At 50.2% G+C, this 24,672-nt stretch overlaps 1 protein-coding gene across 2 annotated transcripts in view; it reads right to left on the bottom strand.

Moving 5' to 3' along the window:
• Window positions 1-16,802: 16,802 nt before the first annotated feature.
• The window catches only part of LOC140904643 (butyrophilin subfamily 1 member A1-like), a 46,418-nt gene continuing 38,548 nt past the window's right edge, over window positions 16,803-24,672 (bottom strand). Inside the window, exon 9 of one of the 2 annotated variants that reach the window (XM_073327075.1) lies at window positions 16,803-18,145. In XM_073327075.1, coding sequence (XP_073183176.1) covers window positions 17,592-18,145 — 554 coding nt within the window. In that variant the 3' untranslated portion in view covers window positions 16,803-17,591. The remainder of the gene's footprint in view (window positions 18,146-24,672) is intronic. The other variant, XM_073327074.1, reaches the window with a different exon arrangement.

Raw genomic sequence — 24,672 nt, 5'->3', positions numbered from 1 at the left:
CCGCTGGACGTTTTCCAATTTTTCCACGTCCTTCTTGTAGTGTGGGGCCCAAAACTGGACACAGTACTCCAGATGAGGCCTCACCAATGTCGAATAGAGGGGAACGATCACGTCCCTCGATCTGCTGGCAATGCCCCTACTTATACATCCCAAAATGCCATTGGCCTTCTTGGCAACAAGGGCACACTGTTGACTCATATCCAGCTTCTCGTCCACTGTCACCCCTAGGTCCTTTTCTGCAGAACTGCTGCCTAGCCATTCGGTCCCTAGTCTGTAGCGGTGCATGGGATTCTTCCATCCTAAGTGCAGGACTCTGCACTTGTCCTTGTTGAACCTCATCAGATTTCTTTTGGCCCAATCCTCTAATTTGTCTAGGTCCCTCTGTATCCTATCCCTACCCTCCAGTGTATCTACCTCTCCTCCCAGTTTAGTGTCAACTGCAAACTTGCTGAGGGTGCAATCCATGCCATCCTCCAGATCATTAATGAAGATATTGAACAAAACCGGCCCCAGAACAGACCCTTGGGGCACTCCACTTGATACCGGCTGCCAACTAGACATCGAGCCATTGATCACTACCCGTTGAGCCCGACAATCTAGCCAACTTTCTACCCACTTTATAGTCCATTCATCCAACCCATACTTCTTTAACTTGCTGGCAAGAATACTGTGGGAGACCGTGTCAAAGTCAAGAAACAACACATCCACTGCTTTCCTCTCATCCACAGAGCCAGTTATCTCGTCATAGAAGGCAATTAGATTGGTCAGGCTTGACTTGCCCTTGGTGAATCCATGCTGACGGTTCCTGATGACTTTCCTCTCCTCTAAGTGCTTCAGAATTGATTCCTTGATTCATGGGAAGCAATGTCTGACCATTTAGGCCCTGATCCAACAAGGTCCTTAATTATGTGCATAACTTTCAGCATGCAAGCAACCCCACCAAAGTCTTAATCACAAATATTTGCACCAAACACCTGTTTCTAAGAGTTAAATTCATCTGTAGCAAGGTCAAAAAATCACAGGCATGGTGCCTCCTGCTGGTCATCTTGGGAATTAGCTCAAATCCAGCTCCAGAACACCTCCTTCTGGCCAGTGTCCTGCCTGCCTTAGGCCCCGTGTCCCGCCTGGACCCTGGTGCCCCTTTACCCAGCATTACTCCACACTCTGGGTTTCCCCTCCGAGGGGAACCCCCAAACCTCTAAACCCACCTTGCCTCAGCGGCTACTGCCAGTCATCATCTAGCTCCCATTCTCTGGGGCAGACTCCAGTCTGTAATGGCCACTCATCATTGGCAAGGCAGTTGGACCAGCTGCCTCTGCCTATCCCCAGGCTGCCCCTCTGTAGCTCCACTACCTTCTTCGGCCTTAACCAAGGCCTCAGCCTGGTGAGTTGCCAGGCTTGAGCTCCCCAGCTCCTTTGCCCAGCACTGCTCTGTCCGGTACCCTGCTTTGCATATGTCCTATTATCATACTCAGCCTTCCTGTCTGGAGTGCTGTGCAATGAGTGCTGCACTTCAGGATGGCTATACTGCATGGTGATGGGGGTTGAGTGCAGGGGGTAAGGGTTGTAGTTTTCAGGGCTGGGTGGTGAAGCTACAGGTGTTGGAGGCAGCTGGTGGCGATAAGTACCCAGATGTTGGGGAAAGTGGGTTGGAGGTGACATGGGGGCACAAGGGAAAGAGTTTTGGGACAAGGGCTGCAGGGGGGGCAGGAGCGGCAGTGCTCTGCCTGCATGGCTACGAGTGTTTGGATCGAGTCCGCTTGGCGCTCATGATGCTTATCAGCCACTCTGTGCTTTGGTGCCGGCGATCTACATTCTGCTGGCGGACCATCCTTTCACTCTCCCGCCATCCTGCACTTTTTCATTTTCATTAAGGGACTGCTGCATGACTTCATGCAGCATGTCCTCTTTAGAATCATAGAATCATAGAATATCAGGGTTGGAAGGGACCTCAGGAGGTCATCTAGTCCAACCCCCTGCTCAAAAGCAGGACCAATCCCCAATTAAATCATTAAATCTTTACTTTTTTAAAAATCTTTTACCAATTAAATCTTTACTTCTACGTGGCCTATTCCTGATTCTTTGCAGTCTCTCAGCCGGTGATAACACGGACAGCTGAGATCTCAAGGTTGCATCTGTAAAGGCAAAATGCAATACTTAAGAGAGGCAGCATTGTTTACACCAGACAGAGCAATGATTCCCCCATACTTAAGGAGGGCAAGCACAGTCTACACAATAGCATAATTTGCAAACAGGAAGGGGGTTTTCAAAATTTCCAGAGAATTTAAAGGGCTGGTCTGATGGTTGGTCACCAGAGGGCAAGGCAGTAGAGTTCAAACTGATGACCAGAGTGACTAGAATAGGCATTGTGGGACACCTCTGGAGGCCCATCAGAGTGCATTAACAGACCAGGGTGTCCACATTGCCCATCCCAAAGCAAGCGCATATAACCCACAGGAGCCCCAAAATAGTGAGTAAGCACAGGGTCAAGGGGGACTGATTGTTTCATGGCTGTACTGTCTTCTGGGGTTCTGTGCCTTGGGGAGAGCCAACAGCTGCAGGGGGCCCTTATACTGAACGCTGTCCCCACATTTTCCACAGGAGTTTGTCCTGGAAGACATCTCGCTGCTGAGGGTGACCTGGGAAGCAAGGGAGGGTCTTCTGCAACAATGCGGCTTCCACCCTGGCCCATATGCAGCTTGCTTGTGTGCAGCAATGGTCCCCCTGCCCCTCATGGCACAGTGGCGTGGACATGTTAGCCTGACAGGGACAAGGACCACAGTGGCTCTCCCAAGAAACCTGCACAAGTGCATTGCCCAAGTTCTGGCTGAAACCTTTGAAGAGATCACTGAGGCTGATTACTGCAATGTGAGAGAGCACATCAACGCCCTATTCCGCATCTAGACATGCATGCAGCCCTAACCCTCCTCGCTCCAAAAGCCGTCACCGAATAACTTCCTTCCCCAAATAAAAGTCGCTTACCGGGAACCTCCTCTGGTGTTTGTCCTTCCCCAAGCACCGGCCGCCGCGACTGGCTACCTTCCTCCTGGCTTGAAAACAGCTCCTGGCTGCATGCCTCCAGGGATTCCGGGGTGTCTTCCTCCACCTCGGCACCCTCGCTCCTGCTTTGCTCCTCTTCCTGCCTTGTTGGACTGGGCTCTGAAGTGTCCATGGTGGTAATTGGAGTGGAGGTGGGGTTGCCCAGAAGTATCACGTCCAGCTCTTTGTAGAAATGGCAGGTCATGGAGGCAGCACCGGAGCGGCAGTTTGCCTCGCGGGCTTTGCGGTAGGCATTCCGCAGCTCCTTCACTTTAACCCTGCACTGCAGTGCATCCCAGTCATGGCCCCTTTCCATCATGTCCCTTGATATCTGCCCGAAGGTATTGTAATTCCTATGGCTGGAGCGCAGCTGGGACTGGACAGCTTCCTCCCCCCAAACACTGATGAGGTTCAGCACCTTGCCATTGCTCCATTCTGGGGATCACCTGGCGCATGGAGGCATGGTCACCTGGAAAGATTCGCTGAGAGCACTCCACACTTGGCTGAGCAAACAGGAAGGGGATTTTCAAAATTCCCAGAGAATTTAAAGGGCAGGTCTGATGGTTGGTCACCTGAGGGCAGGGCAGTAGAGTTCAAACTGATGACCAGAGTGACTAGAAGAGGCATTGTGGGACACTTCTGGAGGCCGATCAGAGTGCATTAACAGACCAGGCGGTCCACACTGGCATCGCAGCGCTCCAGCGGGGGTGCATCAAACGTTATTCCACTCGCCGAGGTGGAGTACCAGGAGTGCTGTAGCCGTGGAGTCAGAGTGCCCTACATGCCTTGCCAGTGTAGACGCGTCGTGAGTGAGAGCGCACTGGGCTGCTTTAATGTGCTCTAACTCGCAAGCGTAGCCATGCCCGTAGTCACAAACTGGGCCGTTCCTACAGTCATCTTCCATCAGTGATGTCTGGATCCTTAATCACAAACTGGGTACTGGATGTTTACACAGCTGCTCCTTATCTTATACTTTGCATTTCAGGTTCATCAATTCGCACTCCTTGGATCATCAAGCCAAGGGTGATACTGGTGTCTCCTTTTCCTTCACTCTTTCTTCTCTAATTAGGCCCATCTGCTACTAACATCCTATCTCTTATTTGCTATACACACATACCTCATTCACACAAAGAACAGCTCTACATTCTTTCTCCAAGCAATGAGAGGAAACAGCAGAGGGGCTGTTAAACAATTTTCTAACAAGCAGGCTTGTAACAGAACATCATGATTCTTAAACAGATCCATTTCATATTACTACTTTAGCTTATAAAACAAATTACTACTACTAATTTAATAAATCCAAAACAGCTTAATAGACCAAGGGAACTTTGTGCGGGCTTGGGTTCTTTGGCTAACACCCCCACCGGTGTGGCCAATGTCATACTGGCAGGAGCAGGGTGGCAAGCTCTGCAAAATGGCATCCTCTATAATAATACCAGACAAGACCACATCTGGTACTGGACAGGGAAAAAACCTTTCCAAAAACAGCACTGTCCTATTCAAAACCAGACAAATGGCCTGCCTAGAGCTGTGCATTAAATAAGTTTTTAAACCAGTTTAATTAAACCTGTATGAAAGACTGTGTGGACACTCTTAGGGTATGTCTACACTACGAAAGTAGGTCGAATTTATAGAAGTCGTTTTTTTAGAAATCGGTTTTATATATTCGAGTGTGTGTGTCCCCACAGAAAATGCTCTAAGTGCATTAAGTCGGTGGAGTGCTTCCACACCGTGGAATGCTACCGAGGCAAGCATCGACTTCCGGAGTGTTGCACTGTGGGTAGCTATCCCACAGTTCCCGCAGTCTCTGCTGCCCATTGGAATTCTGGGTTGAGATCCCAATGCCTGATGGGGCTAAAACATTGTCGCAGGTGGTTCTGGGTACATATTGTCAGGTCCCCGTTCCCTCCCTCCGTGAAAGCAGCAGCAGACAATCGTTTCGCACCTTTTTTCCTGAGTTACCTGTGCAGACGCCATACCACGGCAAGCATGGAACCCACTCAGGTAACCGTCACCGTATATCTCCTGGGTGCTGGCAGACATGGTACTGCATTGCTACACAGCAGCAGATTATTGCCTTTTGGCAGCAGACAGTGCAGTATGATTGGTAGCCATCGTCGACGTAGTCCTGGGTGCTTTTTTAACCAAGCGCCTGGGCAAACATGGGAGTGACTCAGCCAGGTCATTTCCCTTGTTTCATCTCGTGGTGATTCAGTCCTACCGGCAGTGCACTGTCTTTTAACCTGCAGCTACCGGAAGATGATGGCCAGTTGTCATACTGCACTGGCTTCTGCCAAGCACCCAGGAGATGACGATGGCTAGCGGTTGTACTGCACAGTCTGCTGCCAGCAAGATAGATGAAGTGGCTCAAAACAAGAAATAGACCAGATTTTTTTTTTATTCATTTTCTCCTCCCTCTGTGAAATCAATGGCCTGCTAAACCCAGTTTTGAGTTCTATCCTTGAAGTTTTGAGTTCTATCCTTGAGGGGGCCATTCAGTTTCTCGCAAACCCACCCCCTTTGTTGATTTGAATTCCCTGTAAGCCAACCCTGTAAGCCATGTCGTCAGTCGCCCCTCCCTCCGTCAGAGCAATGGCAGACAATCGTTCTGAGCCTTTTTTCTGTGCAGACGCCATGCCAAGGCAAGCCTGGAGGCCACTCAGCTCACTTTGGCAATTAGGAGCACATTAAACAGCACACGCATTATCCAGCAGTATACGCAGCACCAGAACCTAGCAGAGCGATACCGGGTGAGGAGGCGACGTCAGCACGGTGACCAGAGTGATGAGGACATGGACAGAGATTTCTCTCAAACCACGGGCCCTGGCAATGCAGGCATCATGGTGCTAATGGGGCAGGTTCATGCTGTGGAACGCCAATTCTGGGCTCGGGAAACAAGCACAGACTGGTGGGACCGCATAGTGTTGCAGTTCTGGGACGATTCCCAGTGGCTGCGAAACTTTCGCATGCGTAAGGGCACTTTCATAGAACTTTGTGACTTGCTTTCCCCTGCCCTGAAGAACATGAATACCAAGATGAGAGCAGCCCTCACAGTTGAGAAGCAAGTGGCGATAGCCCTGTGGAAGCTTGCAACGCCAGACAGCTACCAGTCAGTTGGGAATCAATTTCATAGAATCATAGAATATCAGGGTTGGAAGGGACCTCAGAAGGTCATCTAGTCCAACCCCCTGCTCAAAGCAGGACCAATCCCCAACTAAATCATCCCAGCCAGAGCTCTGTCAAGCCTGACCTTAAAAACCTCTAAGGAAGGAGATTCTACCACCTCCCTAGGTAACGCATTCCAGTGTTTCACCACCCTCCTGGTGAAAAAGTTTTTCCTAATATCCAACCTAAACCTCCCCCACTGCAACTTGAGACCATTACTCCTCGTTCTGTCCTCTTCTACCACTGAGAATAGTCTAGAACCATCCCCTTTGGAACCACCTCTCAGGTAGTTGAAAGCAGCTATCAAATCCCCCCTCATTCTTCTCTTCTGCAGGCTAAACAATCCCAGTTCCTCAGCCTCTCCTCATAAGTCATGTGTTCCAGACCCCTAATCATTTTTGTTGCCCTTCGCTGGACTCTCTCCAATTTATCCACATCCTTCTTGTAGTGTGGGGCCCAAAACTGGACACAGTACTCCAGATGAGGCCTCACCAATGTCAAATAGAGGGGGACGATCACGTCCCGCGATCTGCTCGCTATGCCCCTGCTTATACATCCCAAAATGCCATTGGCCTTCTTGGCAACAAGGGCACACTGTTGACTCATATCCAGCTTCTCGTCTACTGTCACCCCTAGGTCCTTTTCCGCAGAACTGCTGCCTAGCCATTCGGTCCCTAGTCTGTAGTGGTGCATTGGGTTCTTCCGTCCTAAGTGCAGGACCCTGCACTTATCCTTGTTGAACCTCATCAGATTTCTTTTGGCCCAATCCTCCAATTTGTCTAGGTCCCTCTGTATCCTATCCCTACCCTCCAGCGTATCTACCACTCCTCCTAGTTTAGTATCATCCGCAAATTTGATAAGAGTGCAATCCACACCATCCTCCAGATCATTTATGAAGATATTGAACAAAACCGGCCCCAGGACAGACCCTTGGGGCACTCCACTTGATACCGGCTGCCAACTAGACATGAAGCCATTGATCACTACCCATTGAGCCCGACAATCTAGCCAACTTTCTACCCACCTTATAGTGCATTCATCCAGCCCATACTTCTTTAACTTGCTGACAAAAATACTGTGGGAGACCGTGTCAAAAGCTTTGCTAAAGTCAAGGAACAACACGTCCACTGCTTTCCCTTCATCCACAGAGCCAGTTATCTCGTCCTAGAAGGCAATTAGATTAGTCAGGCATGACCTTCTCTTGGTGAATCCATGCTGACTGTTCCTGATCACTTTCCTCTCCTCGAAGTGCTTCAGAATTGATTTCTTGAGGACCTGCTCCATGATTTTTCCGGGGACTGAGGTGAGACTGATTGGCCTGTAGTTCCCAGGATCCTCCTTCTTCCCTTTTTTAAAGATTGGCATGACATTAGCCTTTTCCCAGTCATCCGGGATTTCTCCCATTCGCCACGAGTTTTCAAAGATAATGGCCAATAGCTCTGCAATCACAGCTGCCAGTTTACCATTCTCCTTTAGCACTCTCGGATGCAACGCATCCGGCCCCATGGATTTGTGCACATCCAGCTTTTCTAAATAGTCCCTAACCACCTCTTTCTCCACAGAGGGCTGGCCACCTACTCCCCATGCTGTGATGCCCAGCGCAGCAGTCTGGGAGCTGACCTTGTTCGTGAAGACAGAGGCAAAAAAAGCATTGAGTACATTAGCTTTTTCCACATCCTCTGTCACTAGGTTGCCTCCCTCATTCAGTAAGGGGCCCACACTTTCCTTGGCTTTCTTCTTGTTGCCAACATACCTGAAGAAACCCTTCTTGTTACTCTTAACATCTCTTGCTAGCTGCAGCTCCAGGTGTGATTTGGCCCTCCTGATTTCATTCCTACATGTCCGAGCAATATTTTTATACTCTTCCCTGGTCATTTGTCCAATCTTCCACTTCTTGTAAGCTTCTTTTTTGAATTTAAGATCCGCAAGGATTTCACTCTTAAGCCAAGGTGGTCGCCTGCCATATTTACTATTCTTTCGACACATCGGGATGGTTTGTCTCTGTAACCTCAATAGGGATTCCTTGAAATACAGCGAGCTCTCCTGGACTCCTTTCCCCTTCATGTTAGTCCCCCGGGGATCCTACCCATCAGTTCCCTGAGGGAGTCGAAGTCTGCTTTCCTGAAGTCCAGGGTCCGTATCCTGCTGCTTACCTTTCTTCCCTGTGTCAGGATCCTGAACTCAACCAACTCATGGTCACTGCCTTCCAGATTCCCATCCACTTTTGCTTCCCCCACTAATTCTTCCCAGTTTGTGAGCAGCAGGTCAAGAAAAGCTCCCCCCCTAGTTGGCTCCTCTAGCACTTGCACCAGGAAATTGTCCCCTATGCTTTCCAAAAACTTCCTGGATTGTCTGTGCACCGCTGTATTGCTCTCCCAGCAGGTATCAGGAAGATTAAAGTCGCCCATGAGAACCAGGGCATGTGATCTAGTAGCTTCTGCGAGTTGCCGGAAGAAAGCCTCATCCACCTCATCCCCCCGGTCCGGTGGTCTATAGCAGACTCCCACCACTACATCACCCTTGTTGCTCACACTTCTAAACTTAATCCAGAGACACTCAGGTTTTTCTGCAGTTTCGTACCGGAGCTCTGAGCAGTCATACTGCTCCCTTATATACAGTGCTACTCCCCAACCTTTTCTGCCCTGCCTGTCCTTCCTGAACAGTTTATAACCATCCATGACAGTACTCCAGTCATGTGAGTTATCCCACCAAGTCTCTGTTATTCCAATCACGTCATAATTCCTTGACATCACCAGGACCTCCAGTTCTCCCTGCTTGTTTCCAAGGCTTTGTACATTTGTATATAGACACTTGAGATAACCTGCTGATCGCCCCCCCCCCCCATTCTCACGATGAGGGAGGAGCCCTCCCCTCACAGATGTTCCTGCCTGTGCTTCCTCCCGGTATCCCGCTTTCCCACTTACCTCAGGGCTTTGGTCTCCTTCCCCTGGTGAACCTAGTTTAAAGCCCTCCTCACTAGGTTAGCCAGCCTGCTCGCAAAGATGCTCTTCCCTCTCTTCGTTAGGTGGAGCCCGTCTCTGCCCAGCATTCCTCCTTCTTGGAACACCATCCCATGGTCAAAGAATCCAAAGCCTTCTCTCCAACACCACCTGTGTAGCCATTTGTTGACTTCCACGATTCGACGGTCCCTGCCCCGGCCTTTTCCTTCCACGGGGAGGATGGACGAGAACACCACTTGCGCCTCAAACTCCTTTATCCTTCTTCCCAGAGCCACGTAGTCTGCAGTGATCTGCTCAAGGTCATTCTTGGCAGTATCATTGGTGCCCACGTGGAGAAGCAGGAAGGGGGAATTTGGAGTGGGCAAATCTACTGTGGGGGCTGCTGTGATGCAAGTAGCCCCCGCAATCAAAGATCTGCTGATATCAAGGGTAGTGACCCTGGGAAATGTGCAGGTCATAGTGGATGACTTTGCTGCAATGGGATTCCCTAACTGTGGTGGGGCCATAGACGGAACCCATATCCCTATCTTGGCACCAGAGCACCAAGCCGGCGAGTACATAAACCGCAAGGGGTACTTGTCAATAGTGCTGCAAGCTCTGGTGGATCACAAGGGACGTTTCACCAACATCAACGTGGGATGGCCGGGAAAGGTACATGACGCTCGCACCTTCAGGAACTCTGGTCTGTTTCAAAAGCTGCAGGAAGGGACTTTATTCCCAGACCAGAAAATAACTGTTGGGGATGTTGAAATGCCTATATGTATCCTTGGGGACCCAGCCTACCCCTTAATGCCATGGCTCATGAAGCCGTACACAGGCAGCCTGGACAGTAGTCAGGAGCTCTTCAACTACAGGCTGAGCAAGTGAAGAATGGTGGTAGAATGTGCATTTGGACGTTTACAGGCGCGCTGGCGCAGTTTACTGACTCGCTTAGACCTCAGACTGTTATTACTGCTTGCTGTGCGCTCCACAATATCTGTGAGAGTAAGGGGGAGACGTTTATGGCGGGGTGGGAGGTTGAGGCAAATCACCTGGCTGCTGGTTACGCGCAGCCAGACACCAGGGCGGTTAGAAGAGCACAGGAGGGCGTGGTACGCATCAGAGAAGCTTTGAAAACCAGTTTCATGACTGGCCAGGCTACGGTGTGAAAGTTCTCTTTGTTTCTCCTTGATGAAACCCCCCGCCCCTTGGTTCACTCTACTTCCCTGTAAGCTAACCACCCGCCCCTCCTCCCTTCAATCACCGCTTGCAGAGGCAATAAAGTCATTGTTGCTTCACATTCATGCATTCTTTATTCATTCATCACACAAATGGGGGATGACTACCAAGGTAGCCCAGGAGGGGTGGTGGCGGAGGGAAGGAAAATGCCACACAGCATCTTAAAAGTTTACAACTTTAAAATTTGTATTTGAATGCCAGCCTTCTCTTTTTTGGGCAAACCTCTGTGGTGGAGTGGCTGGTTGGCCGGGGGCCCCCCCACCGCGTTCTTGGGCATCTGGGTGTGGAGGCTATGGAACTTGGGGAGGAGGGCGGTTGGTTACACAGGGGCTGTAGTGGCAGTCTGTGCTCCAGCTGCCTTTGTTGCAACTCAACCATACACTGGAGCATATTGGTTTGATCCTCCAGCAGCCTCAGCATTGAATCCTGCCTCCTCTTATCACGGTGCCGCCACATCTGAGCTTCAGCCCTGTCTTCAGCCCGCCACTTACTCTCTTCAGCCCACCACTTACTCTCTTCAGCCCGCCACCTCTCCTCCCAGTCATTTTTGTGCTTTCCTGCACTCTGACATTATTTGCCTCCACGCATTCATCTGTGCTCTGTCAGTGTGGGAGGACAGCATGAGCTCAGAGAACATTTCATCACGAGTGCAATTTTTTTTCTTTCTAATCTTCACTAGCCTCTTGGAAGGAGAAGATCCTGTGATCACTGAAACACATGCAGCTGGTGGAGAAAAAAAAAAGGGACAGCGGTATTTAAAAAGACACATTTTATAAAACAGTGGCTACACTCTTTCAGGGTAAACCTTGCTGTTAACATTACATACATAGCACATGTGCTTTCGTCGCATTTTGCCTCCCTCCACCGCGTGGCTACCCCCTCAACCCTCCCCCCTCCCCATGGCTAACAGCGCGGAACATTTCTGTTTAGCCACAGGCAAACAGCCCAGCAAGAACGGGCACCTCTGAGTGTCCCCTGAAGAAAAGCACCCTATTTCAACCAGGTGACCATAAATGATATCTCACTCTCCTGAGGATAACACAGAGAGATAAGTTTCAGAGTAACAGCCGTGTTAGTCTGTATTCGCAAAAAGAAAAGGAGTCTCTAAGGTGCCACAAGTACTCCTTTTCTTTTTACAGAGAGATAAAGAATGGATGTTGTTTGAGTGCCAGCAAACATACACTGCAATGCTTTGTTGTAAAATGATTCCCAAGTACATGCTACTGGCCTGGAGTGGTAAAGTGTCCTACCATGGAGGACGCAATAAGGCTGCCCTCCTCAGAAACCTTTTGCAAAGGCTTTGGGAGTACATCCAGGAGAGCCGAGAATGCCAGGGCAAATTAATCCTTTCACATGCTTGCTTTTAAACCATGTATAGTATTTTAAAAGGTACACTCACCAGAGGTCCCTTTTCCACCTGTTGGGTCCAGGAGGCAGTCTTGGGTGGGTTTGGGGGGTACTGACTCCAGATCCAGGGTGAGAAACAGTTCCTGGCTGTCGGGAAAAAGCGGTTTCTCCGCTTGCTTGCTGTGAGCTATCTACAACCTCATCATCATCATCATCTTCTTCATCCCCAAAACCTGCTTCCGTGTTGCCTCCATCTCCATTGAAGGAGTCAAACAACATGGCTGGGGTAGTGGTGGCTGAACCCCCTAAAATGGCATGCAGCTCATCATAGAAGCGGTATGTTTGGGGCTCTGACCTGGAGCGGCCGTTCGCCTCTCTGGTTTTCTGGTAGGCTTGCCTCAGCTCCTTAAGTTTCATGCGGCACTGCTTCAGGTCCCTGTTATGGCCTCTGTCCTTCATGCCCTGGGAGATTTTCACAAAGGTTTTGGCATTTCGAAAACTGGAACGGAGTTCTGATAGCACAGATTCCTCTCCCCATACAGCGATCAGATCCCGTACCTCCCGTTCAGTCCATGCTGGAGCTCTTTTGCGATTCTGGGACTCCATCATGGTCACCTCTGCTGATGAGCTCTGCATGGTCACCTCTGCTGATGAGCTCTGCATGGTCACCTGCAGCTTGCCACGCTGGCCAAACAGGAAATGAGATTCAAAAGTTCGCGGGTCTTTTCCTGTCTACCTGGCCAGTGCATCTGAGTTGAGAGTGCTGTCCAGAGTGGTCACAATAGAGCACTCTGGGATAGCTCCCAGAGGACAATACCGTCAAATTGTGTCCACAGTACCCCAAATTCGACCCGGCAAGGCCGATTTAAGCGCTAATACACTTGTCAGGGGTAGAGTAAGGAAATCGATTTTAAGAGCCCTTTAAGTTGAAAAAAAGGGCTTCATCGTGTAGACAGGTGCAGGTTTACATTGATTTAACGCTGCTAAATTCGACCTAAAGTCCTAGTGTAGACCAGGGCTTATTTTGGTTTGAACAAGGCTTATTTCAGTTAATCTGAAGTTAATTAGGAATCAGGTTAATCTAGACTGCAGTAAACTGCTTTTAAAATGAAATAAGAGGAGCGTCCACATAGGGATTCGCTCTCGTATAACTAAATTGGTTTAAAACACAATCAGTGAAACTGGTGCAACTGTCTGATGTAGACAAGGCCTGAGGCCTTGCCTAGATTCCAAGTTGCACTAGTTTAGTTAAACCAGTGTAAAATCCAATATGGACACACTTATCTTGATCCAGAGTGGCCTATTTTGGTTTAGCTTAAGCCAGTGAGAAATCTACTTAAGCTAAATCGACGTGAGCACCTCTTAGGCCTGTGTTTGTCCCAGTATAACTTTTTTGGTCAGCGGTGTGACTTCCCACCTAAATAGCTCTAGCTCTACAAACCATAGAGCAGCTGCATTTAGATCAGTATAAAAGTGACTCCTACCAGTAGAGCTTATTCACCTCCCCATAAGGGAACAGCTATACTGATATAAACACCTTTGTACAGGTATAACTCCCTCTGCACTAGGGGGGTGGTTAATCACATTGGTTTAAAAAGACACTATTAGTTAAACAGGTGCGAATGCATGTGCAGCAAAGGCCCAGCATTGACAGTTGTGATGATTAACGTGTTATTTCACATTTAATGAGCTTTAGTTTAAAAAGGCCCCAACACTCTTCTGGAGAAATCAAATGGTGAGTCCCTTCCTGTCTCCCCATCCCGGGGACTCCTGGTGCAGACTCTGCCCCACAGACTGCCTGTTACACAAGGGAAAGTGCTACTGGGTTTCTGAGGACAATACGGAGAGGACTGGGAGCCATGCGATAGCTTGGCAAAGAGGGCTCAAGTCCTAGGGATCCAGGACTTGGATGAAATGGTGATGTGAAATGTGGCGGGTGGGAACTTCAGCTGGAGAGAGACCTGGTCTTTCCTGGATGGCAGAGCAGAGGAGTTGCAGGGACTGGGGAACCTCAGAAACCTTCCCTGACTGCAGGAAGCCCTCATTCCTGCTGGGGAGTGGGGAGACAGCTGCCGGGCAGCTTCAGAGCAGTTATTTGTCTGTGCATCTCCTCTCCACTTCCCATGGAATGATCCTGCAGCCTTCAGCAATGAATACAATGCATGCAGGGAGTCAGCCACCTGCGTGCCTAGGGGTGTAGCAATGGCAGTGTGTGACATTCTGTACCTTAGGGAAGCGTATTGTAACCCCAATATTCTTCATTTTCATATAATCGTGATCTCACATATAAAGCATGCCTTGAAGTTATGAGGGCATATGAAGTTATGAGAATTGTGTTGTACAGACGGTCCCCGACTTACACAATCGTTCCATTCCGGAACGCCTTGCATAAGAGGGTCCCCGACTTACACAATCGTTCCATTCCGGAACGCCTTGCATAATTCAAATTTTGCGTAAGTTGGAAACGTATACCTGACCATTACACAAAAAAACAAAACAAAACAAAACAAAAAACCCCAAACCTCCTATTTCTAGCTCATGGAACTTTTTCTGTAAGTGCAGATTTGCGTAAGTCAGGTCTTGTGTAACTTGGGGAGCATCTGTATGGTGGTCACTAAAGCTTGCTGTAAATTGGTGAATCAGCCAGATATTAGCTCCCCAGAGGCAACAGCAAGGAAAGTAACCAACGCCCGGGCGGGGTGTCAAATAGCCTATTAACAGCCATTGTCCAGCAAGGGAGCTACAATGCAATGACTCACCTGCATGAGGCCCCACCAGGGGAATTGCTCAACATTGCTTGAAGAGACTCAGAAATGCCCCACAGACATGCCTGGACTTGTGTTCTACAAGCACATGGACTGAGAGTGTAAAACAGACAGAGTGGACACATACTGGGCCCTTCTCCTGCCCCCACCTTCACTGCAAGCAACCAAGACACTGAGAAGAAGACAAGACTCCAACACAGGAGATTGGCCCAGGTTTAAGGAACAAACCTGTGTATTAGGGACTGCAATATCCAGTGGAGTGAGAAAAATTGCTTACTCTAGTTGTTGCCCAGTCTAATAGGGTTGAGAGGTTAGACTGCATGCTTATATTTTCTTTTCTTTTGGTAACCACTCTGACTTGTTATGCTTTGACTTATAATCACTTAAAATCTATCTTTATAGTTAATAAATCTGTTTGTTTATTCTACCTGAAGCAGTGCATTTGGTTTGAAGTGTGTCAGAGACTCCCCTTGAGATAACAAGCCTGGTACATATCAATTTCTTTGTTAAACTGACAAACTTATATAGGCTTGCAGTGTCCAGTGTTCAAAATAGGTAGAAGAATTTTTCCACTTGGAACTATGACAGCACATGAGGTGGAGAAGAAGACATGTAAAATTATATATCAACATGGCTGTCCAGAGCAGATACTGGCAGATCTGGGTTCTGAATTAAATAATGAGGTAACAGTTTACATCTGGTGTTATTTTCACTTTACGGTCAATTACAAAGTAATGACCATGTGACAGGCGGCTGTTAGCTACAAACTGAGCCCTTTGGAAGCCAGCGCCCTGGTCACTGAGAACACCCAGGGCACCGGGTGCAGTTAGAGTAGGAGGGACTGAGTAGTTTGGGTTCGGAAGGGCAGAGGGGATCACTTGCACCTGTAGGGAGCCTGATGAGGTCACTAGCTCAGCGCTGAGAAGAAAGCACCAGGATAAAAGCCTGAATCAGGGAGCAGGAAGGGGGCTCCTCATAACTGCTGCTATGGTGTGATGCACCATAAAAAGTAATAAAGACACTTGGTGGAGGTTCCCTGGCAGACTGGAGGCTGCTTAATTCACACAGAGGTCTGCCAGCCAGGAGTTGCAGGAACTGATGGGGGAGCCCATTTATAGTTAGAAAATTAAAAATGAACATTGCCTGCAATCTCTTCATGACACTTCATGCTGTAAATTGTGAGTGACGACACATTTGTATGTCTTGTCAGATAGTGAAAACCATGTTGTATATTAACCTATTTGCCAACATATTTTCCCATGTACTAACACAATAAGATTGGATAAGAAACCACAGTAATTACACATAATTTAGTGAGAAATAGGGAAAGGAATGCAGATATTTCTGAAGGAAATTTTAGGGAAAAATTATCTATTTTTAGATTAAAATTTCCCACTGTTAAAAACGAGGAAAAACACATAGCTTCCGCAGCCCATGCCACCTAGATACCAGCAGACTGGATAAAAACACAAATGAATCCATCAAAAGATAATTTAGGGTATCTATTTTCAAATAATCAAGGTAAATTTAGGGCACAGTGCCATGAATGGCATATTGTGAATAAATCTTCAAAACTGAATTATGACATTGAAAATGTTCATAATGCATCACGTTTAAAACAAAAAGTAGTCCTAGAAATGCCGTGTGATGTGCCTCCCCTCACACTCCACTCAGCCAGCTCTTCCAGAAATTAGGTTCAATCGCTAATTTCAAGGAATTAGACCAATCGGTCACTATTTTTACAGAGCATTCCAGAAGGTGGTGGCCAGAACGCAGAGGAATTGTGATGAATTTCCTGGAGCAACTTTATTTTCTTTGTACTCTAAACCTCACATGACAACAAAAATATCACCCTTTTGACTGATTTGTGGCCGAGAAGAAAGGTTTCCCAATAAAGCTTCACCAGATTTCATGTTATGTGTCATTAAGTGCCAGCGTCTTCAATACAATTAAGTTAATTTGTGATGATTCAGTGAAGGAATACAACCTCTTCTCTATTTCTTTACCAAACTACATTCGTTGTGTCCTTATAACCAAGAACATGAAAAGCCCAGCCATACATTGAAAACAATAGTGGACACTGACAGTACATTGCTTGCAAATAATATTTCTAAAGAAAAATAAAACAAAAAAATTGAGATTGTAGAAGAGATTTCTGTATACAGCAAGAGAACATTTGAGGTTGGGGACTGTGTTTTGTTTATTGATGTAAGAAAAAGAAAGGAAGGATCATATCTTGATTACCGATTATATGTAGCTACAAATTTAAAAATGACATGAATTAATGCTGACAGAACTTCAAAGAATATTATATAATCGTGTGTGAGTTAACTTAAATATATTGCTTAATTAATTCTATCATTTTTTCACCTATTAATTTTCAAAGATGTAGTGCAGGGGGTGGGTGTATGTGCCCTGCCTTCCAGAGAGAACCAGTCAACACAATAAAGAGAGGGGGAGAGACAGAGCAGCTGCACATGTGTGTAGCTGTGATGTTTTTGACACACGTACATTGTAACTGAACCACCCAGTCTGACAATTTAATAGTTTATTTTGTTAAGATAAATATTTTGGATTTTTTGAAATTCCACAGTTGAAATACAAATGATGTTATTTAGAGAAGTTAAACTTCAATATAGATTTGAGGGAGGAATCAAAAAATAAATGTAAATAATTCCATTCCCAAAAATATGTTTAGATGCTTGTTTTTGAAATACTGTTGAAATGTAAATTAAAATAATCTTGTATTTACACCTTGTTACAATAATATTTTCTAAATTAGAATAATCTTTTTTGTTTCATATTTTACACTGAGATTTCACAAGGGGTAGAAAATTCTGACAGGAGTGAATGACCCCATCCACCCCCATCTGCTACCTCTGGGGCAGGGGACGGGGAAAGATGAGGGCTAGGAGTTGCCAGGTGTCCGGTTTTCGACTGGAACCTCCAGTTGAAAAGGGAAACTGGCAGTGTCCAGTCAGCACAAAAAGTCCAGTTGCCATCAGTAACTGGCCTCCACTACTGGGGGTGGGGGGTGGGGGTGGGGGGGAAGAGCAGCAGCGCTGGGAGGGGCGAGTCTCTGCTGCAGGGGTCACTGTCAGGGACAGAGATTCCCTCCGACCTGAGCTGGGACCGGGCAGATTATCAGCGGAGCCACATTTGTACCCCCAGCTTTGTGACCAGGATATAAATAAGGGCGGAGCGTCCCGGAGAAGGTGCCAGTGAAAGTGAAGAGATGGGACCCGTCAGTCACATTGTAAAACGAGACCTCGCCCGCCTCATAGTCCAGGAAAATCCCCACCCGGCCGGGCCGGACGCTCACGGGGATGGGGGGAGAGGTGGAGGTGCCAGCCTTGTATTCCCCACCCCTCAGCCACATGACCCAGCATCCATTCCCAGGTGTGGGTGTGACCTTCCTGTTCAAAGATTCCCTACAAACCCCCAGAGTCCATCTAGTCTTGTCTCCCACCTCCACCTCCCAGTAATGCCTCCCGCCCATGAACCGCTCAGTGCCCAGGACACAGGGAAAAGGATCAAATCTCTCAGGGTTGTCGGGCAGATCCTGGCGTGTGTCTCCGTATCTCGCACGTTTCCGATCCTCAGACAGGACGAGCCAGGGATTTGCCGTGTCTGGATCCAGAGTCATGTCCACTGGGGAGAGAGTCACAGAGTCAGGGCCGGGGGCAGGTCACTGGGATCAAAGGGAAATTAACCTGCATCCAGGCTAATCGCTGTGCTGGGGGGTCGTTGCCCTTTAAGGGGACTCAGAGCCCTGTCTGCTCATGAGAGTGAACTTGCGGGGAACAACAAGAGGAAGGTGTGGGGGGGAGGCATCAGTGGGGGTGGGGGAGGGAAGGGCAACAGAGTGACAGGGAGGGGCCAGGCTGATGCTGGGAGAGGAAAGGGGAGAGGCAGAGACGGGTAAGGGGAGGGGTAGGCACAAGAGCAATGGGGGGCAAGGGAAGGAGCAGGCACCAGGAGTACGGGGGGCGGGAAGGGAAGGGCAGGTTTCAGGATGAGGGGAAGGGTGGGCACCAAGAAGAAGGGGGCAAACCCCAGGGGGCACAGAAAGCAAAGGAAGGAGCAGGCATCCGGGCGCAAAGGGGTGTAAGGGAACGGGGGGGGGGGCTCCAAGGGGCAGGGGAAATGAGGAGAGGGGTGGACTCCTGAGGGGCAGATGGGAGCTGAGGAGAGGGTCAGGTGCCAGGGATGGGGGGGATGAGGAATGGGGCAGGCACCAGGGGGACAGTGTGAGGCAGGAACCTGGGGGAGAATCATAGAATCATAGAATATCAGGGTTGGAAGGGACCCCAGAAGGTCATCTAATCCAATCCCCTGCTAGAAGCAGGACCAGTTCCCAGTTAAATCATCCCAGCCAGGGCTTTGTCAAGCCTGACCTTAAAAACCTCTAAGGAAGGAGATTCTACCACCTCCCTAGGTAACGCATTCCAGTGTTTCACCACCCTCTTAGTGAAAAAGTTTTTCCTAATATCCAATCTAAACCTCCCCCACTGCAACTTGAGACCATTACTCCTCGTTCTGTCATCTGCTACCATTGAGAACAGTCTAGATCCATCCTCTTTGGAACCCGCTTTCAGGTAGTTGAAAGCAGCTATCAAATCCCCCCTCATTCTTCTCTTCTGCAGGCTAAACAATCCCAGCTCCCTCAGCCTCTCCTCATAAGTCATGTGTTCCAGTCCCCTAATCATTTTTGTTGCCCTTCGCTGGACTCTCTCCAATTTATCCACATCCTTCTTGTAGCGTGGGGCCCAAAACTGGAAACAGTACTCCAGATGAGGCCTCACCAATGTCAAATAGAGGGGAATGATCACGTCCCTCGATCTGCTCACTATGCCCCTACTTATACATCCCAAAATGCCATTGGCCTTCTTGGCAACAAGGGCACACTGCTGACTCATATCCAGCTTCTCGTCCACTGTCACCCCTAGGTCCTTTTCCGCAGAACTGCTGCCTAGCCATTCGGTCCCTAGTCTGTAGCTGTGCATTGGGTTCTTCCGTCCTAAGTGCAGGACCCTGCACTTATCCTTATTGAACCTCATCAGATTTCTTTTGCCCCAATCCTCCAATTTGTCTAGGTCCTTCTGTATCCTATCCCTCCCCTCCAGCGTATCTACCACTCCTCCCAGTTTAGTATCATCCGCAAATTTGCTGAGAGTGCAATCCACACCATCCTCCAGATCATTTATGAAGATATTGAACAAAACCGGCCCCAGGACCAACCCTTGGGGCACTCCACTTGATACCGGCTGCCAACTAGACATGGAGCCATTGATCACTACCCGTTGAGCCCGACAATTTAGCCAGCTTTCTACCCACCTTATAGTGCATTCATCCAGCCCATACTTCCTTAACTTGCTGACAAGAATACTGTGGGAGACCGTGTTAAAAGCTTTGCTAAAGTCAAGAAACAATACATCCACTGCTTTCCCTTCCTCCACAGAACCAGTAATCTCATCATAAAAGGCGATTAGATTAGTCAGGCATGAGGAGGTGGCTAGGGCAGGGGCAGTCACTGGAGGGCAGAGGAGGGTGAGGAGAGGAGCAGGTGTCAAGGGGACAGAGTGGGGTGATGGGAGGGGCCGGTGCCAAGGAGCTTAGGGAGAAGAGGAGGGGCAGGCACCAGGGGGTAGAGGGTGGGTGAGGAGAGGGGCTGGTGCCTAGGGGAAAAGAAGGGAGGGGTGGGCACCAGGAGGCCAAAGGTGAGGCATGTGGAGTGAGGGCAGGCATGAGGTGGGCAAAGGAGGGGACAGGGGAAGGTGCAGGTGACCAGGGAACAAAGGCTGTGAGGGGTGGGGCAGGCATCAGAGGGGAATGGGGGGAGTGAGGGGAGGGGCGGGCACCAAGAGGGAGATGGTGGGAAGGGGCAGACCCCAGGAGGGTTGCAGGGGGTTAAGCAGAGGGGCAGATGCAAGGAGGGCAGGGGGGCAGATTGGGGAGTGAGGGAACAGGTGAGCACAAGGGGGGCAGAGAGAGGAGTGTGGAAAAGGGCAGGCCCTAGAAGGACAGAGGGGTGTGAAGGGAGGTGTGGGCACCGTGCGGGGCGAGGGAACACGAGGGGAGGAGCAGGACCCAGAGCACAGGGGGTGAGGGAAGGCGCTTGTGCCAGGGGGCAAGAGGAGGGGAGGGCGTCAGTGTGGGAGAAGGAAGAGGCAGGCACTGGGGGAGAGGTGGACACTGGGGGGACAGTGGTGGTGTGTGGGATGGGGCAGGCACCAGGGCCAACAAGGGGTAAGGGGAGGGCAATGCATGAGGGAGTAGAGGGGACAAGGGAAGGGGTGGGTGCCAAAGGGGCAGGGGGTGGGGCAGGTGCCAGGGGGACAAAAGGGGAGGGAAAGGAAGGGGCAGACAAAAGGAGGGAAACGGGGGAGGGCAGGAGTGGGTGCTGGGGCAGAGGGGAGGGGAGCCAGTGGGGAATAGGGGGTGGGCAGCAGGAAGGAAGGGAGCAAAGGGAGGGGCAGGTGCCATGGAGATTGAGGGGGGTTGAGCAGGGGGCAGACAAAAGGAGGGCAGGGGGAGGGGCTGGCACCAGTGGGGCAGAGGGAAGGGTGAGTAGATGGGAGGACTCCAGAGGGGCAAAGGGGATCAGAATGAGGCTAGAAGAGGGGTGGGCACAGGTGGGCGAGGGGAGGGATGGGGATGAGAAGGGTGGGAGCCAGGAGAGCATATGAGGATGAGGGGTGGGGTGGGCATCTGGGGTGAGGGCAGTGGCAGGCACAGGGGTGCTGATGGGGGCGACGGGAGGGTGGGAGACATGGGATCAGAGGGGGAAAAGGAAGAGGTGGATGCCAGGTGGTCAGGCCTGCCGACAGGGCGGGCAAAGGGGGCAATTGCCCAGGGGCCCAGGCAATGTAAAAGGGCCCAGGGCCTGCGGCCAGTGCCAGCAGCACAGCACGGCTAAGGCAGGCTTCCTGCCTGCCCTCGCTGCACGCCATTCCCAGAAGCGGCCGGCGGCCCCTGGGAGGGGAGTCTCCACAGGCTGCCTCTGCCCTGAGTGCCGACTCTGCAGCTCCCATTGGCTGGGAACTGCGGCCAATAGGAGCTGTGGGGGTGGTTGTGACGTTGCACTCCATATGTTTATGAAAATTGCTTGTGAGTGTGAATATAATGTAACTGCAATATGCTTTATGCAAAAGGTCTCTTGTAAGTTTTCATTACAAAGCTTATAATTTACTGAGTGTGTTCACTCTATGTGTATGTATGTATCATTCTTGTATCCGAAACTAGAAATATGAAGTATTACTCTGAAGTCCTATTGTAACTATGCAAAGTGTGGGCCATTAATGGTGGCTTAGAGTCTTGATGGCTCCCACTGACTGGGACAATTGGTTGTAAATGGTTTATTTACTTGTACGCCTTCCTGTGTATGTGGTTGCCAGCCAGTGAGTAATGAAGTCTCACAGAACATGTGACCATGTCACCTGGTACCGGAATCTATCTTAAACCTGGTGCTTTTCCATTTAGAGGACGGGGGGGACCCAGAGAGAGACAAAGGATTCTTGCCTTGTGCCAAAGCTATAAAAGGGGGTGGAACAGAACAAAGGGGGCTGCCAGTCATGAAAAATCCCCGAGTTACTACCTGAGCTGGAACAAGGACTGTACCAGGGGAAAGGATTGGGCCCAGACTAGGATGGAGTCTAGTCTGTGAAAGAAGCTTATTGAAACATCTCTGAGGGCGAGATTTACATGTATTCAGTTTCTTAAATGTATTAGGCTTAGACTTGCGTGTTTTGTTTTATTTTGCTTGGTAACTTACTTTGTTCTGTCTGTTATTACTTGAAACCACTTAAATCCTACTTTTTATACTTAATAAAATCACTTTCATTTATTAATGAACCCAGAGTAAGTGATTAATACCTGGTGGAGCAAACAGCTGTGCATATCTCTCTATCAGTGATATAGAGGGCAGACAATTTATGAGTTTACCCTGTATAAGCTTTATAAAGAGTAAAACGTATTTATTTGGGGTTTGGATCCCACTGGGAGCTGGGCATCTGGGTGCTGGACACAGGAGTACTTATTGAGTGGTTTTCAGTTAAAGCCTGCAGCTTTGGGGATGTGGTTCAGCAGGTTTGTGTGTCTGGCTCAGCAAGACAGGGTTCTGGAGTCCCAAGCTGACAGGGAAAACTCAGGCTCAGAGGTAGTTTCAACACATCAGGTGACAGTCCCAAGGGGGTCTCTGTGACCAAACCTGTCACAGCAGCCTCCCCACCTAGAAGCCACTGCCAGAGGGGTGTGCCGGCCACTTTTGGAAGCCCCCCAAGGTAAGCACCGACCCCCTGACCCCCTCCTACACCCCAACCCCCTGCCCTAGCCTAAAGCCCGCACCCTGAACCCCCTCCCAGAGCCTGCACCCCCTCCTGCACCCAAACTCCCTCCCAGAGCCCGTACCTGTCCCGCATCCAAACTCCCTCCCAGAGTCCAACCCCGCACCCCCTCCCACACCCAAACTCCCTCCCAGAGTCTGCACCCCACACCGCCCCCAGCACCTCAACCCCTTGCCCCAGCCTGGTGAAAGTGAGTGACGGTGGGGGAGAGCGAGTGACGGAGGGAAGGGGGATGGAGAGAGTGGGGGCCGGGCCTTGGAGAAGGGGTGGAACAGGGGCATGGCCTCAGGAAAGAGGTGGGGCAAAGGTATTTGCATTTGCGTGATTAGACAGTTGGCAACCCTACCAGGGGGGCATGTGGAAGTCTTGGCCATGCCAGAAGAGCGCGGCCAGCAGCGCAGCCGGCAGCTAGCTGGGCACCAGCCAGCGCAGGCATAGCACTGCCCTAATGTCAGGCGGACGGTGTCCACGTGGGCACAGCTTGTGGGTGTAGGGAGGTTTATTGACTGTTCTGCCCAGGGCCCAGAATAGCTGTCGGGAGGTCTGCAGGCGGTAGAAGGGGGTGAAGTGATGGGTGGGCTCCAGGGTGCAGAGGGTGTTTGGGGAGAGGGGTAGGTGCCAGGAGGGCAGGGGGACAAAGGGAGGGAATTCTTGAGGGCCACAGGTGGGTGGAGGGCAGGGGCACGTGCCAGGGAGACAAAGTTGGGGGACGGGGGCAGGGGCCAAGGAGAGCAGAAAGGGGTTGAAAGGAGGGGGTGGGGTGACGTGAGGTGGAGGGGGGCAGGATAAAGGCAGGGACCAGGTGAGCACAGGGATGAGTGAAGGGTAAGGGAGGGGCAGGTGCCATGGGTGTAGAGGGATGATGTGGGGCAGGCCCCAAGGAATCTCTCTTGGTCTGGGGCCATGTGTGGTTGGTTTGTTACTAAGAGCAGGTTGGTGCCGTCCCTACACACAGGACAAAGACGCAATAATCAGATAATCAAATCTCCCCAGACTGTTTGGCAGATCCTGGCGTGTGTCTCTGCGTCTCACATATTTCCGATCCTCAGACAGGATCTTGCTCCCTCCATCTGGGAGCAACTGCACCGGGGGCCAGTCCCAGTTCACACCCGCGCGGTGCGTCTGCACTGGGGTTTGCACAGGGGCACACACATGCCTGAGACACTGCTGTGCCAGAGGCCGTAACCCCTCCCCTCCCTGGGGTTATGGATCAATAATTACAGGGTCACGGGAGCAGGGCAGCTGGACTCTGGGCTCCTGGGTGGGGACCCGACCCACCGGGCTGCAGGGTCATTCTCACTCCCACGCTCTGGCAGCCGTGGCAGTGTTTAGACACAGGGGGGCGTCTTCAGCAGGAGAGATTGAGGGAGCCCCACGTCAGACACCCGGAGCCCAGCGGTTCCAGCCCTCACTTGATGGGGGGGAGACCCCCATTCCAATTCCTGCCCCACATCCCATGGGGGGATGGAACCGGGGGCTCCCCGCTGAGGGCCCGGCCACAGAGCTACAGGCTGGAAGGGAAGCGGTGGCAGCTTTTCCTGTCCATTGAAACTCGTCAGGAAACTCGTCATGAATCGGCAAATAGTGTCAGTCAACCCGAAATATAATTTTTCAGCAAAAAAACTATTTGCACCCAAATTTCACCCAGCTCCACTGTCTGAGCAACTTTGGAGCCCAATTCCCAGTGACTTGTGGTGAGTGACTCTCAGCATCCCCAAAAACACAGAGGTACGGCCAGGCCAGACTCAGGACATCAGCTATGAAACACTCCAGAGCTGCTATTTAATTTGCCCTGGGTAGAAAAAATCCCCCTGGGCCCAATCTCACCCCCAC

The sequence above is a fragment of the Lepidochelys kempii genome, unplaced genomic scaffold (assembly GCF_965140265.1).
Source record: "Lepidochelys kempii isolate rLepKem1 unplaced genomic scaffold, rLepKem1.hap2 scaffold_54, whole genome shotgun sequence".
In the NCBI taxonomy this organism is placed as follows: Eukaryota; Metazoa; Chordata; order Testudines; family Cheloniidae; genus Lepidochelys; species Lepidochelys kempii.
The sequence above is the reverse complement of the archived record's forward strand: the minus strand, read 5'-3'. Positions and strand labels throughout refer to the sequence as shown.